Source organism: Camellia sinensis, chromosome 1, assembly GCF_055761805.1.
Source record: "Camellia sinensis isolate YWXY chromosome 1, ASM5576180v1, whole genome shotgun sequence".
In the NCBI taxonomy this organism is placed as follows: domain Eukaryota; kingdom Viridiplantae; phylum Streptophyta; class Magnoliopsida; order Ericales; family Theaceae; genus Camellia; species Camellia sinensis.
Window position 1 is genome coordinate 117,998,008 of NC_138961.1, and position 13,955 is coordinate 118,011,962.

The window sequence follows — 13,955 nt, forward strand, 5'->3', positions numbered from 1 at the left end:
AGGAGAGACATTCCCAAAAATCTTTCTGGATACCCGTTCGACAGAGGACCAAGTAGAAGGGAGAAACCAACCTTGCCCCAGTAAACAATGTCTTCAACCGATGATAGAGAGTGCAAAAATCATGGTACCGTATGCATACGCATGCTTTTGGCGAATACCCAGCAACAACCACAGCAGCGAATACCCAGCAATCGCTCCATCTGTGTGAGAGAAAGACAGAGGGCGATGGCGATGTGCGACGGTGACGATGTGCGACGGATGTGAGCAACGGTGGTGAGGGACTTCGGTGAGCTAGAGAGAGAGGGGACCGATTGAGGGCACCGATTGAGAGAAAGAACACAGAGAGGGAGAGGGTGGACCGAGACACAGAGCGAGATAGTCGACAATGGAGATTAGGGCTCTTTTTTTTTCTTTTTTCTTTTTTCTGCTTTCATGGTACAAAAGGACGTCGTTTTGTAAATGGCGACCAAATTTTTTTGTCGCAAAAAAAATTCAATTCCCGCCCCACTAAGTTTCAAATTTTCCTCCCAAACTTTTGGCGACCAAAAGGCCACATTAGTCGCAGAAAAGGTACCTTCGCCGACAAATTTTTTTAGTCGCCAAATCTCAATCAACGGCGACTAAAATATTAGTCGCTAAAAGTACAAATTTGGCGACTAATTTTTTTTGGTTGCTGAAAATAAATTTTTGGCGACCAAAAATTTGGTCGCCAAAAAATATGTGACCTTCCGCGACCAAATTTGTAGTTAGTCGGGAAAAGTATACCACTTTCTGCGACCAACTCATTTTTTGGTCGCCAAAATATAACCTTCTGCGACCAATAATATTTTGTCGCCAAAAACAATGATCATTCGCGACTAATTAATATTTGGTCGGCAAATGTCATTTTTTTGCGACTAAAATTTTTTTGGTCGGCAAAAGTGGTCGCCAAATGTGTAAATTCTTGTAGTGAAAATATTATTAGTGGATTGTACGGTTCTCTCAATGACCTGCTGACAAAAGACCATGATTCAAATTTTGTTACATTCCAATTTGTAAGATAACTTGTTTTCGCAGGTAATTGCAGGTTTGTGGGTTGTTTTGTTTCATATATGGGCAGTTGGTGCAACTTCCTGACCTTGTTCTAGATATGTAAGGAATAATATATATTCAATTGCAATTTTTTGTATTTAAAGCTTTTGTACAAAGCTACTGAGGTTCAAGACACACGGTTACCAAGTGCAATGCCTGAATTGGAATCTTACTGCTGCATATGCAGCTTCCTTACCCCATTCCCTTCCTTACCGGTTGTAAAATAAATAAGACAACATTCAAGAAAATGCAAAACAAGGCCAAACAACAAGAACAAAAATAAGACTAAAATGGTAAAGTCACATTTATGCAGCTACAAGATTCAAGGCAATACACAGCTTGCTGTTAATTTCTGATTTGAGGCTGAGGAAAACCATATGACAGTAACATACATTTACATTTTGGTTTAATAAAATAAATTGTTCGGTAACAAGCATAAGCTAATCTTCTAGCCTTGACACAACAATGTTACAATTACAAACTCCAAATCAACTCCAAAAGCATAATGGAATTACTCTCATCTCAGCCTATTTAAAAGATACGACAATCTGTTTCCAATCATTTAGCTCTCCCAACACTATCCTTGAATAATCATCAACCAAATAATGCCACCAGAGAAAAAAATACATTTGCTGTCAGAGACAGAGCTATCTGTGGCATCCACTAAAGTGTTTTGGAATGGCCCACAGCTTCCGAAAGGACTCCTCGTCTGAATCACTATCACCACTATCACTATCTGAAGACGATATCATAGATGGACTACCATGTAATATATACTCCACAATCTGGCAAAAACAAAACCGTAGCAGAGATTATTTGATTGGGCCACACAATGTGATGATGCGATTTTGCTGACAAAAAGGGATCAAAAGAATGAAAGGGAGTTCCGCATAGTCAAACAACACTTAAAATCCAGTCTTTAAGATCACATGTGCTCATGGGCGGGGTTCAGGCATTAGAACAAAGGCAAGGATCCTCAGCATTATTTTAATTGTTGTGTCTACAGAAAAGCTGGATGTCTGTTCCTGTTCTGGAAATTCGGATCCAAAAGTACAATGACCAACTACACTACAACAAACCAACAAGCATTCGCTCTGGTGCGTAGGCCAATTTATAACACATTCTATTACAAAACAGATGCAACAGTTCAACCACAGTTATATGCAAGGAAGAGGAATCAGTTGCACGGCATGAGCTCCCCTCCATACCTTCATCTCTCTATACTCATTCATACCCCCCTTGTGCGCCCTAATTTGGATCCATATTGATGATCCGAATCGTCTACATTGTAGACCCCGCAATAAAGGTATGTAAAAAATTAATTTCATCATACATCTATATGTAAGTTTCTAAAGAATAACTTGTATATTCAATTGTGTATAATACAAAGTGTACAACCAAGTTATATAGACCTAATCTAAAAAAGGAAATAAGAATAAACTTATATTTTTACAATTAATCTAACATATTTACATAATTAACAGAATATTCTCAAATTATAAACACATGAACAAATCGCATTTTGTTTTATAAAACGAACAACAAATATGATTGTAAACTTAACTCATCCATATTATAAAACAAAATGCACATTGTTCCTGTGTTTATATTTGTCCGGTAAAGCTAATTTTTTGCATGGATAACCTTTACTGCGAGACCTACAAAGTAGACAGTTCAGATTACTAGTGAGTGCCCAGGTTAGAGCCCACAAGATGGGTATGGAGAGGATCGTATCCCAAGTTGCACTGGCAACCAAATCAGCACCACAGATTTTCATACAAAGAGATAATTACACCAAAGTAGGGGGAATCATGAGATGTATGGAAAATAATCAAATATAAAGGGAGAGGATCCTAAATGATGCATTAGAACAACGAAAATAACAAAAAATCAAAGTTCATATACACCAACTTGCAGAAATAGCACCTGCAACTAAAAATCTACAAGAATAAACGAAAATGCAGATGTTTAATCAAAAATAAAAATAAAAAAATAAGAAAACCCCAGACCTAAAAGTTACCTGCTCAGGTGATATGTGCTTGATTTTCTGGCTTTTGGAGTTTAGCCTACAGTGTTTATTGGAACATTTCATGTTACTCAGCCAAACAACTGCATCACAGTGCCCACAGTATCCCCTATAAGATGTAAGTTTCTTTAATGAATTGCCTGAAACCAAATAATATATGTCAAACTAGGGCAAATAATATTGCATAGTAAAGTTGCATAGAGAGAGAGAACTTCTCAGGCCCATCTAATAGGTGCTTTAGAAAATAAATACTTACAAGTACCATGGGAATTATACATTTTAAGAATAAGAATAACAGCCATTGTTCATAGCATTGCAAAATGCCGGATCTAACAATCAAATTGTAAGATGTCAAGTAATTTGTGATGCCGTATGATCAAACATTTGATATGATTTTCTCCAAAATATATAATTTTAAGTGACAAACAGAAAAGCAACTGCATATTAGCTTGTGTGCTCCAATATTGTAGTTTAGAAGAAGCCCAAATAAATCATATATTTGAAAGGTAAAGTCCAAGTGTACCTTTACATGCTTTTTTAAAAGTGTCTCTCCAGTCAGTATTATTTCCAGCATTAACTTCCATTTGCAATTGCATATGCTCATCATTTTCAAGTATTCCATACTTTTGCAGCCCCCTGCCCTTGGAACAATTATTGGAATCACCAAAGTACATAACATGTTGCAAATGCCACAAGTGGTTGTCACTCGCTGCCGAATTCCACAACCTTCACATGAGACATCCAACGGTGTTGTTAAATTAGGAAGGAAATAGTGTCACGGAAGGGGCGTAGGGGGTCCAACTTCCAAGGTTATATAGCCTTTCAAACTAGAGCATGCTTGGGGTGCCATTCAGAAGGACCACCAATTAGATATTTAATTCGTTCAATTGGTAGATCCACACGATATAATAAACTATGACAAGGTGTGCAAACCCAATGTTATGTCTAAACAGGGTAATGTAAAGGAACATTACCAGCATACTGATGCAGCCGAAAGTAAAGATTGCAAATCTAAAAAACTGAAGATGTGCACTACAACATCTTGAGGAAGTTGAATTGAACCTGCAAATATGCAAAAAATTTAATAATAAAGGAGTGCAACCAACAGAAATAAAATAAAGGATATCTCAAATATGCTTCATCTGGTTGTAACAGGGAGAATGAATTGTTAAACTGTACAACCAATTTACAGCTTTGTAAATTGCAAAATATGGGCAATACATTGAGTTAATTTGGGCACCAATGACTTAATATATCTTTCTCATCTACTTTCTTCCTCCGACTTGAAACAAGACATATTTGAGACTACTTTACATGACAACTTACAATTTTCGATACAGATTGTACAGACAATAGTTGTTATGAGCAACATATAAAAAATGCTCCCAACTAAAGTGATCACTTTGTAACATCATTGGTTTCCAAGATCAACATTCATTCAATTAATGGCGACCTCTTGGATGATTAACCAAAAACTATGTTACATGGACTTAGATACAAGTGTGAATTCATCTAATTCTCATGTCCAAGGACACTAGGACAAGGCAAAATTTCGTCTTTATTAATTTTTTTTATTTTATATTTTATGGTGAAATGGTGCTTACAAGCTAACATAAAGCATGTTATGCATTAAAAAACGAGTCTAATGTAGATATATAGTAAACTTTACTTAGTCATACTTGTTGGTTGCATGCCAACCAGATAATATCAAGCACATGTACCCTTGCTCAAGTATCAAGTGTGCAACATGGGTACTTCACAAATTTAGAACAGTCCATGCAAATAAAATAAAAGATTCGATAGATATGATTATCAGTAGCTGTAGACCATCCATGAGCTCCACTAGTTAATGGTAGCTTTCCAATCCTAGACCACATCATTGGGTTTGACGATGAAGATCCACTTGATGGCCACCTCATGGATGATTGACCAAGAGAAAAAAATGCACCTGATAGATCTCATTTCAGTTGTTCACTATAGGCTCTGACCCATCTACGAGGTGCTTCATTAATCAAAGAGAATTGGGCCATCATGCTTCATTATATCGAGCCAGTAAGAGAATTGGAGCTAAAAGAGATGACTCTATCACCCACTTAGATAACAGTTTCTCAAACTAAAAGATACCTTCTTCCTGTCGGTCCTTGCAGCGCCTCTTATGGGCAACCTTTGCATGCTTGAACTCTGTCACAGCCAAAACTTTCTTTTGCTTTGGCAACACAGCCTCTGCACTCTGAATGAGGAGATTAGCCGCTGAAACAGCATTTTGTGTCTGCATCCTAAAAACGAAATTAACCATTATTCCAATATGGATAAGCAATACATGTGAAAGCAGAAAAAGACATCCCCAGCTATCTATTTATAGTGGGCTGATGGTGGAAAGTAAATAGTCGTAAGAACCATCCCAGACCCAGCAGCATATGAACAGGCTGTCTGCCCCATGCATTAGGAATTGTATCGAGATTAACTGATTCTTAAGCTAGTAATAAGCCAAACAACTAAATAATTTTGTAAAGAATATAACTTCCTTTAGGTAGATGGCAAAGGTGCATAGATTTGGCCCATGTGACGAATGCTACCAGATAATAGAAGATATCAGGGTCTTTGTTTTCATGGCACAAGCAACATATCATGCTATGCACTACTTGAGGAGCAGTTGATATTTTGTTGCTCCACACCAGAGGTTTTTATATAAATTTCCAGAAATTCACTGTACAGGCGTTCACAGGAGAAACATATCAAGTGAGAATAGAAAGAGTTGTGAAGCTATCTCTACCAAGCTTTCCCAACCTCTTGTTAGTAGTGAGGAGAATAAAATTGCATGCTAGTAACATTCCCGAAGACTTCATTTAGAAACCAAAACATTGCAAATCTTGCTTATTTGCCCTATAATCAATAACCAAAGCCACTCACACTTGCCCATGAAATGATTGATGGAATTGGTATCTCAAAATGAAATTTTGAATGTTGAGTATATATGGAAATAGGATTTAACTATCTTGAAATCCCATGAAAAATGGTCACATTTCAATGGATTGGGAATTAAAAAAAAAAAACCTAATATAATATAGTTAGCCACGCTCTGCCATTCCGTTATTTAAGTTTCCCATTTCTTATCTATTACTGCAATAGGGGCACTAGATAATTTTTGGGAGAAATAACAATATAGTGTAGGTTTAGAAAAAATAAATAAATTACAAGTCAGTGATAAAATTTATAAATTTTAATAATTAAAATCATAAACTTTTTCATGAATCAGTAATTGTTTTTGTTTCCAAATCCTTGTCAAACCAAACAGAAAAATGGAATGCTTCCATTATAATTCCAATTAGTTCCCCCCACCCCCCAACCAAAAAAAAAAAAAAGGGATTTCCCTAGAAATCCATTCCTTTCCTTTAATATTTTTTGAATACCAATATCTAAAAGGATTTGGTTAAAAAAAGAAGTGTTAATATGAGGTTTCAACGCAATCAAAAACAATTACTTTCATGATTTTACAAATTAACTCACAATTGTCATTGAAACATTTATACTTAAATTCATTAATTAGTTCTGAACAATACACACAACATTAACTCTCTTTTTCCCCCTGTAATTATAACAAAAAAACCCAATATTTGTCCCCAAAAAATAAAGAAAAGAAGGCATCATTAAATGGTCTTTAACTAAAATTATAAGTGATTCCTAAATACCACACATTGATTTTATTTTTTTATTTATTTATTGAGTAAAATTATAGGTAAGAGTATTTAGTAATGATTGAATCAGTCATTGTCTTTAACCAAAATTATAAAATAGTTTTCTTTAACCAAAATTATAAAATAGTTTTCTTACCCATTTTGTTTTTCTTTTTTTTCTTTTTTTATCAGCAAAAAGATAATTTTATTAATGCAACTTACATAAATACAAAGTATAATTACATCAATAAAACACCGAGGTGCAGAACAACATCAAGGCCAAATGAACATATCCCGACTAAGGCCTCGCTTGGGAACAAGCTTTTTTTAGTAACTTTTGGCTTTTTGGCTAAAATGTGATGTAAAAAAAACTAGTGGCTTTGTTTGGTTTGTGTTTCTCAAAAAATTTTGGAAAAAATTCTCTACAAATAAGTTTTCAAAAGTAATCAAACCAAACAAATTTTTCCAAATTTTTTTTCCAAAACTTGTTTGGTTTACAAATTTTCCAAACAAATCTCTCTCTCATACACATCAAATCAATCACTTTTTCCAAAACTCTCTCTCAAAATAATTTTTCAAAACATCTTTTGAAAAAAAACCAAACCAAACAAATTTCGTACTTTTTATCTCAAAACATGTTTCTCAAATACAAACCAAACAAGGCCAGTATGTTTTGGGTGACTTTTTGGCTTTTTACGAAAAGATGTGCAAAAAGTAGAGAAAAAAATGAATCTTTGACATTTTGGTATGGGTTGTTGACTTTTTTATTTTTTAATAACTTTTTGGCTAAAAAAGTCACTTGACAAACGAGGCCTAAGTTGACACATGAACACTAGCAAATCATATGCAAGAACCAAGGAAAAACAACTTTTGGTGAGAAACCAACCAAAGAGAAAGAAACACCAAAAAAATCAAAAAACAACATAGGCAAAGAAGATGCCTATCTAATTTACCCTAAATTTAATGAGTCAGTCAACTAATAATTTTAATAAACTATTTCATAGTAATTTTAAGCACATTTTGTCATAATTGAAAAAGAACATACAGAGCAAACATAACTTTAGAAGCATTACATATTGACCAGTGCATTGAAAATTGGAAATTAATAGGGAAGGCTTCAATTGGGGAGACAAGGTTCAATGTAGGTTCAGCTCCCTCTTCTACACTCTACATCCCTTTTTTTTTTCTTTTTTTTTTCCTTTTTTTTGGATTGGCATTGGGGTCTACGGATGGTCCTCGGTAAGAAGTTTCCCGCAAGTGCACCACTGTTAATTCAAGAGTTTTCCCCCCTGTTTGATGGGCCCAAGGAATTGTTAACACCTAAGAAGTTTCGATCCCTAAACCTTGGGGGGAGCACACCCCCAAGACCCATGGCCTTGCCACCAAGCCAACCTCTTGGGGTTACACTCTACATCCCATTTTTGTCAACAAGTGAAGTGATAACTGCCCAACTGAAGTCATAATCTATGTAATAAAGCAACTTTGTTTTTGAAAATGTGTTAGAGATACATTTGGTTGGAATGACTGAGATTAATTTTGGGTTTGATCCAACGGTGACAAGATTGTTTTTGAACCTTTGTCCAACGTGGCATCAGTGCATCAAGGGCTGGAAGATGACACCAACATTCAATGGCTAAGACCAAACCTTCCTTCCTCTTTCTTTTTCTTTGCTTTTCTTTTAATTCCTCTATCAACCTCACCTCTCACATTTCAAACTTCAAACTTGTTCACAAAGACCATGCTACCTCTCTCTTCATGTCTCCACCATGGGTTTGTGAGTTGCAAAGGGTTGATTGAGACTTGAGAGGGCTTGATCTATGAAGTGCTGATGGACGACTATAGCTTGAAGTCGACGATCAATGAGTGGATGATTTCGATGATCAAAGCTCTTGAAGTGAGCATGGCAAGCCAAGAACAAATTGAGGCCATTTTGGTTCAGAGATCCGAACAAATCCAATGGGTATCCCTATCGCAAACCCCTAATATCAGTCTCTTTATATTTGGGTAAACAATTGTCAATTTCCAAAATTATTGATTTCGATGACTAAAGCTTTTGAAGGCCACTCTGGTTTAGAGATCCGAACAGTTCCAGTGGGTATCCCCATCACAAACCCCTAATATCACTCTCTTTATATTTATGAAAACAATTGTCAATTTCCAAAACTATTGAACTAAAATGTGTGTTTTTATTTCATTGCATTTATTAAATCTTCTATTAGAATAACACTCAACATGCTTGGAGGTGTCTTCAGAGGCTTCCTCAAGAAATCGAGTCCAGCATTGTCAATTGTTAATAAGACTTCTCTTGAAGCCACGGCTTCCTGCTCAGCCATGGATTGTAGTGCATTTGGCTGGGTTTATATGGGAATGAATCTTGATTCTAGAGAGCTTCTTGCTGTTAAGCAGGTTCATTTTTATGTGTCTTTCTTTTATACATACATACATACATGCATACATATATATATAGTTAAATTTGGTATTTGTTACTTCAATTGTTTTTTGTATTGATTTTTATGTGTATCTAAAAAGGTTTCAATTGCAGTAAGAGTACTTCAAAAGAGAGAACCATGTCCAATTTAGTTGCTTTATTTATAGTTATATTGTTGATTCTTAGAATTTGTATATGAAGCATTGTGTTTGTGGTCCTATATATATGATGCAGTGGTTTGACGAAAAAATTAGAGAGAATTTTTTTTTTTTTTTTTCTATTCAATCTTTGAGATTATATTATTTTTCAATTTTAGCCAAAATTCAAATGGGACCAACCGCCTGAATAGAACAACAGGGATTCATTTACTAAGGAACAATAACAGTGGTGCTATAGGGAACGCTAGCTCAAAATCTTCTCTTGCAAAGGTACAATTTTCTCCTAAATCATTTTTACATGAGTATTTGCTCATCAAAACAATTGTCTGTTGTTTTTGTGTTTGTGAGTGGAGTGCAATAGAAATGTTACAATAACCGTAGTGAATAGTGGAAGGAGAGCTCCGCAGTGAATTTCTAGGCTTGAATGAGGAGAAGGGCTCTAATGGTTTTGATGTAAGTGGGATAACCTTAAAAGTTAGTTTCTTTACAACATAATTTGAAGACAGGAAAGAGCTCTCTCTCTCTCCCTCTGTCTCTCACACACTCTTTTCCAAATGGCAATTTTTTGTGAATTTCATTGAGGGTTTGTGTCTTTGGGATTGTGTTTTGTACATAATTTAGTTGTATTTTGATTGTCCTTTTCTTTATGGTTATGTATAGCTCCTTTGCTGCTTCAGGTCTCAACTTAGGTGTACAGACAAAAGGTTGAATATATTTATTCACTAGTTTTACTTGCTTTGGTTTAGCTATGTTGTGATTCACTTTCCGACATAGATAGTAGTTTCATCTTGGTAGTTTTTTTGTTCTTTGGACGGGTTTGGGGATGGCCTGAACAACATAGGCAACTTGTTTAAGAATGTGAATGTGAAGATACCTAGGCAACTTGTTTCATAGAAGAAGAAATACAAGAAATTAGAAAATGGGAGAAAGATTTGATACAGTTGTACTGAGTAATGTTCATACACTAACTAAAGATTTGATACAATGATTTAATCATTCATGAGATTCATTTTTATGATGGAAATCACTTAATTATAGTTATGAAGTCCTTATGAGTAACAAGGCAATTTCTCGTGCCTCTTTCAAACTTATATGGCATCTTCATTTTGTTTCTATGTAAAACATTTGATTTTATTTGTGAAGTGAAGATTGGTTGAGTCCTTTATATCAAATTAAAAAACTGATTTTTGCTTGCAGGATTACTGTTCAAATTCATTTGTTCCTTCCAAATTAGTTTGTGTTTATTGTGGCCAATACAAGCTATGCATTTCATATCATCTCTGTTTCTTTTTCTCAATCAATTTGTCATGTGTCTTAATGCGTTGCTAGGAATGTAAAATTTTGTACTCATCATTTCTTTCAAAGATTAAAAATATTGTGTTTTGGACTTACATAGTAGTGACGACACAAATTTTTGATTTTTTTCTTGAATTTTGCAATGAATAATTTGTGTTTTTTTCCGGGCTTTTTAATTTTAATTTTAATTATTTGATCTATTTATAGAGCTTAGATAATTGGAAAAATTGTGAGTTCATCCATGTGTGTTCTATGTTTGTTTTACTGTGGTAATTTATTATCTAGATCAAAGTGTTTGCTATGTTACATGGACTTTTCTATTTCCCCTAGAGTACTCGTGTCTACCGGATATGACATAGGTAAGGGAGTGGGATATGTGTCTGACACTCGTATCCAATTTAGACACTCGAATCCTTTAATTTGTTGCAATATATGAGAAGAAGAAATTCACACTTGCTAGTAAAGCAATATTTTTAGTCTCTCATATGAATTTATAGAGATTTTATATTTTTTCTGAATCCTATTCAATTTCAAGTATATCTTTTTATAATTTATAATATTTCATCCGAGAATATTATATAATATGCAATATATATTGTGTATACGATGCTTCTCCGCACCCTGATCCAATTTTGAATACATATCCCAAGATCTTAAGATTTAAATTTATAAAGGTTTGATGCTTGGATACACACCTACACCCAATACTCGTACCCGACACCACGTAACATAGAGTGTTTGGAGAGGTTTGCCTAATTCGTATTTTTGCTGGTGTTAAAATTTACTCCCCTATCCAACTAAGAAGACTTCTATAAAAGAGTTATCATTTTATTGCTAGGTTTCACTATGAAAAACCCATGTAATCTTCTCTCTTACATTCATGTTTAGAATCTTCATTCAATGCCATTTTTCATGTGTGTTTCAGCCAATGATGGGGTCAGAATTATACTTGCCAATAGTATATTCATAGCTATTAGAAAAGTACATGAATTTTGTGCTAAAAGAAGGGGATTAGTTACAAAACAAACTGGAAGAAGATTATTTGTTGCTATGACAATGTCATTGCAGAAACTTGTGAAACATGCAATTATCTCTTAAACATGGATTTGCTGAGTTTTTTTGGTATTGTTCAGATTCAAACCGTAAAATCATTTGATTCAATGATATTATAGTAAGCTATTCATGCATTTGTTATTGTTCTTCTGATTGTTTTTATTACTGCGATGAGTTCACTTTGCTGTCAAGTTAGAGTTGCTTTCAAAGAATAATGTTCTTCCATAAGAGAGGGTGGTTTGCAATCAAATTGTGTTAGTAAGTTGGTAGTGCCTTTAAGCACAGATTATTCGCTAGTACAAATTATGTTAGTTTCCCAATAACTAAAAAACATCGGCCAGCTAGTACACATTAATGTGTATTTAGGAGGAAAAAGATTGGATACACAGCTAACCTTTGGGATAGTGCACAAAGTAGCTGCCCCGACACTTGAACCCATAATGCACAAAGTAGCCGCCCCGACACTTGAACCCATAACCTCAAGGCTATTAGGCCAAGATTTTACCATTAAAACAACTAAATATAAAAAATACGTAATTAAAAATGGTTTGTGAGAATTATATTGATGAGTTGAAATTTATTCTGAATATAAATCTCTCTACAATTAGATTTTAAGAGTTTTAAGCATTAGATACAAAATCAATTATTCACGTTTAAAAAAAAATAACAAAAAAAAAAAATCATCAAAGCACAAAATTGTATATGATTGTGTTGTCAACATAAAGAGCACACACATAAACCAGACAGTTTTAAGAAAAATTGTATTATTATAAGAATGAGAATGCTTCAATTCAAGGAATAAAAAAAGTCAAATAAAACGGAAGGAAAAAGAAACAGCGGAGGAGGAGACGGAGACTCACAGGGGAAGGAGGCGGAAGGCGGTGAGGGTGTGTTGGAAGACGAGAGACTGAAGGTTTTTGGGGAGCTTAGAGTAAGCTCCTCTGAGAATGATGCTGATCTCTCTGCAGGCTAATGGGTATTGGTAGATTCTTGGGAGGGACTCTCCTATCCCCAGCTTTTCGTATCTCTCTAATGCTGCTACCATTTTCGTGGGATTGAGAATTTGCCCACGCTCAAATCAAAGATGACCCAATTGCCATGCGATTAGGGCACAAAATTGAGGGAATAACTGACCTCCTTTCATTTTGGGAATTGATTTCCTTGCGATTAGGGTTACCAAATTGATGAGAGAATTCTTTTTCTTTCTCTTCGGGATGCTGTGACCAAAAACAGTTTTTTTTTTTTTTTTCTTATTAACTAGCCTATCACCCGCACGCGATAATTATAAATATTTATATTTATTTTAATTTTTTTAATATATAAATTATATTTTTTAAGATTTTTTATAAAAATAATTTAACAATTTTATCATTAATCATAGTGTACAGGAGAAATTAAAAAGACTACTACAGTAATTATACACGGGCTGTATCTATAATTATTTGTATGAGGGGATTTTAAATGTTAATCAGGAATTTTGATCAAATCAATAAATGCAGGTATGTGGATTGACAAAAAATATCAATAAATGCTGGTTTTTTTTTTTAAATCAAAAATTTAGAAAATTAAGATTGAAAGATTGGAGCTCCCACAAGACTTGGGGTTTAGAAACCCCCTTTTTCTTAATATATTTACAATTATCTATATATGTGAATTGCTATTTTTAAATGTCTTTTTTTTTTTAATGTCTTCTTTTTTTCTTTTTTTATATTATATTAAAGTTTAATATTTTGATAATAATCATATGTGTTGGAATTTCAAGGAATTAAATGTTTTCCTTTTTTTATTATATTATATTAAAGTTTAATATTTTGATAATAATCATATGTGTTGAACTTTTCAAGAAATTTTTTTATATTTGTTTTTAATGCATTAAAGTGTTATTATGAGTAATAATAATCATATGTATTGGGACTTTCCAAGGGATTCATATGTGTTGGATTTCAAAGAATTTTTTTTATACTTGTTCTTAATGCATTAAAGTGTTATTATGAGGGTAAGACTTGAGGGTTGGGAGAAGTTAATAAATGCTAAGTTTTTTTTTTTTAATCAAAAAATCAAGAAATTTAAATTGGGAGATTAGAGCTCTCATAATGTTTGGGGTTAAAAACCTCATTTTACTTAATATATAGTATAAATATACAATTATTTAGAACCATTGAACAAATTACAATAACATTTTTCTTTTTGTGAGTGTTAATGTTTATCTAACTTCAATCATATTAAAAAATAAAATTATAAACAAAAGG

The 13,955-nt window shown here is 33.9% G+C and overlaps 1 protein-coding gene across 2 annotated transcripts; it reads right to left on the minus strand.

Moving 5' to 3' along the window:
• Window positions 1-1,351: 1,351 nt before the first annotated feature.
• Window positions 1,352-12,977, minus strand: LOC114289804 (F-box protein At5g52880). Of its 2 annotated transcripts, none has more exons than XM_028233619.2 (6): window positions 12,567-12,977; window positions 5,222-5,373; window positions 4,072-4,159; window positions 3,621-3,823; window positions 3,092-3,237; window positions 1,352-1,856 (listed from the first exon to the last, which is right to left on the minus strand). In XM_028233619.2, the coding sequence occupies exons 1-6, from the start codon at window positions 12,749-12,751 to the stop codon at window positions 1,719-1,721; spliced, it is 912 nt and encodes a 303-aa protein (XP_028089420.2). In that variant the 5' UTR covers window positions 12,752-12,977; the 3' UTR covers window positions 1,352-1,718. The 2 variants fall into 2 exon arrangements, with proteins under 2 accessions (XP_028089420.2, XP_082739107.1); XM_082882981.1 differs by having other exon boundaries at window positions 5,222-5,804; window positions 12,567-12,937.
• Window positions 12,978-13,955: the final 978 nt, after the last annotated feature.

What these genes read in the sequence shown, in the direction of transcription:
- LOC114289804 (XM_028233619.2), bottom strand. Translation starts at nt 12,751, where the DNA reads ATGGTAGCAGCATTAGAGAGATACGAAAAGCTGGGGATAGGAGAGTCC. An exon ending in GCCTTCCGCCTCCTTCCCCT is followed by an intron (nt 5,374 to 12,566) that starts GTGAGTCTCCGT and finishes TTTCGTTTTTAG; the next exon opens with GATGCAGACACAAAATGCTG. An exon ending in CAAGGACCGACAGGAAGAAG is followed by an intron (nt 4,160 to 5,221) that starts GTATCTTTTAGT and finishes GCATATTTGCAG; the next exon opens with GTTCAATTCAACTTCCTCAA.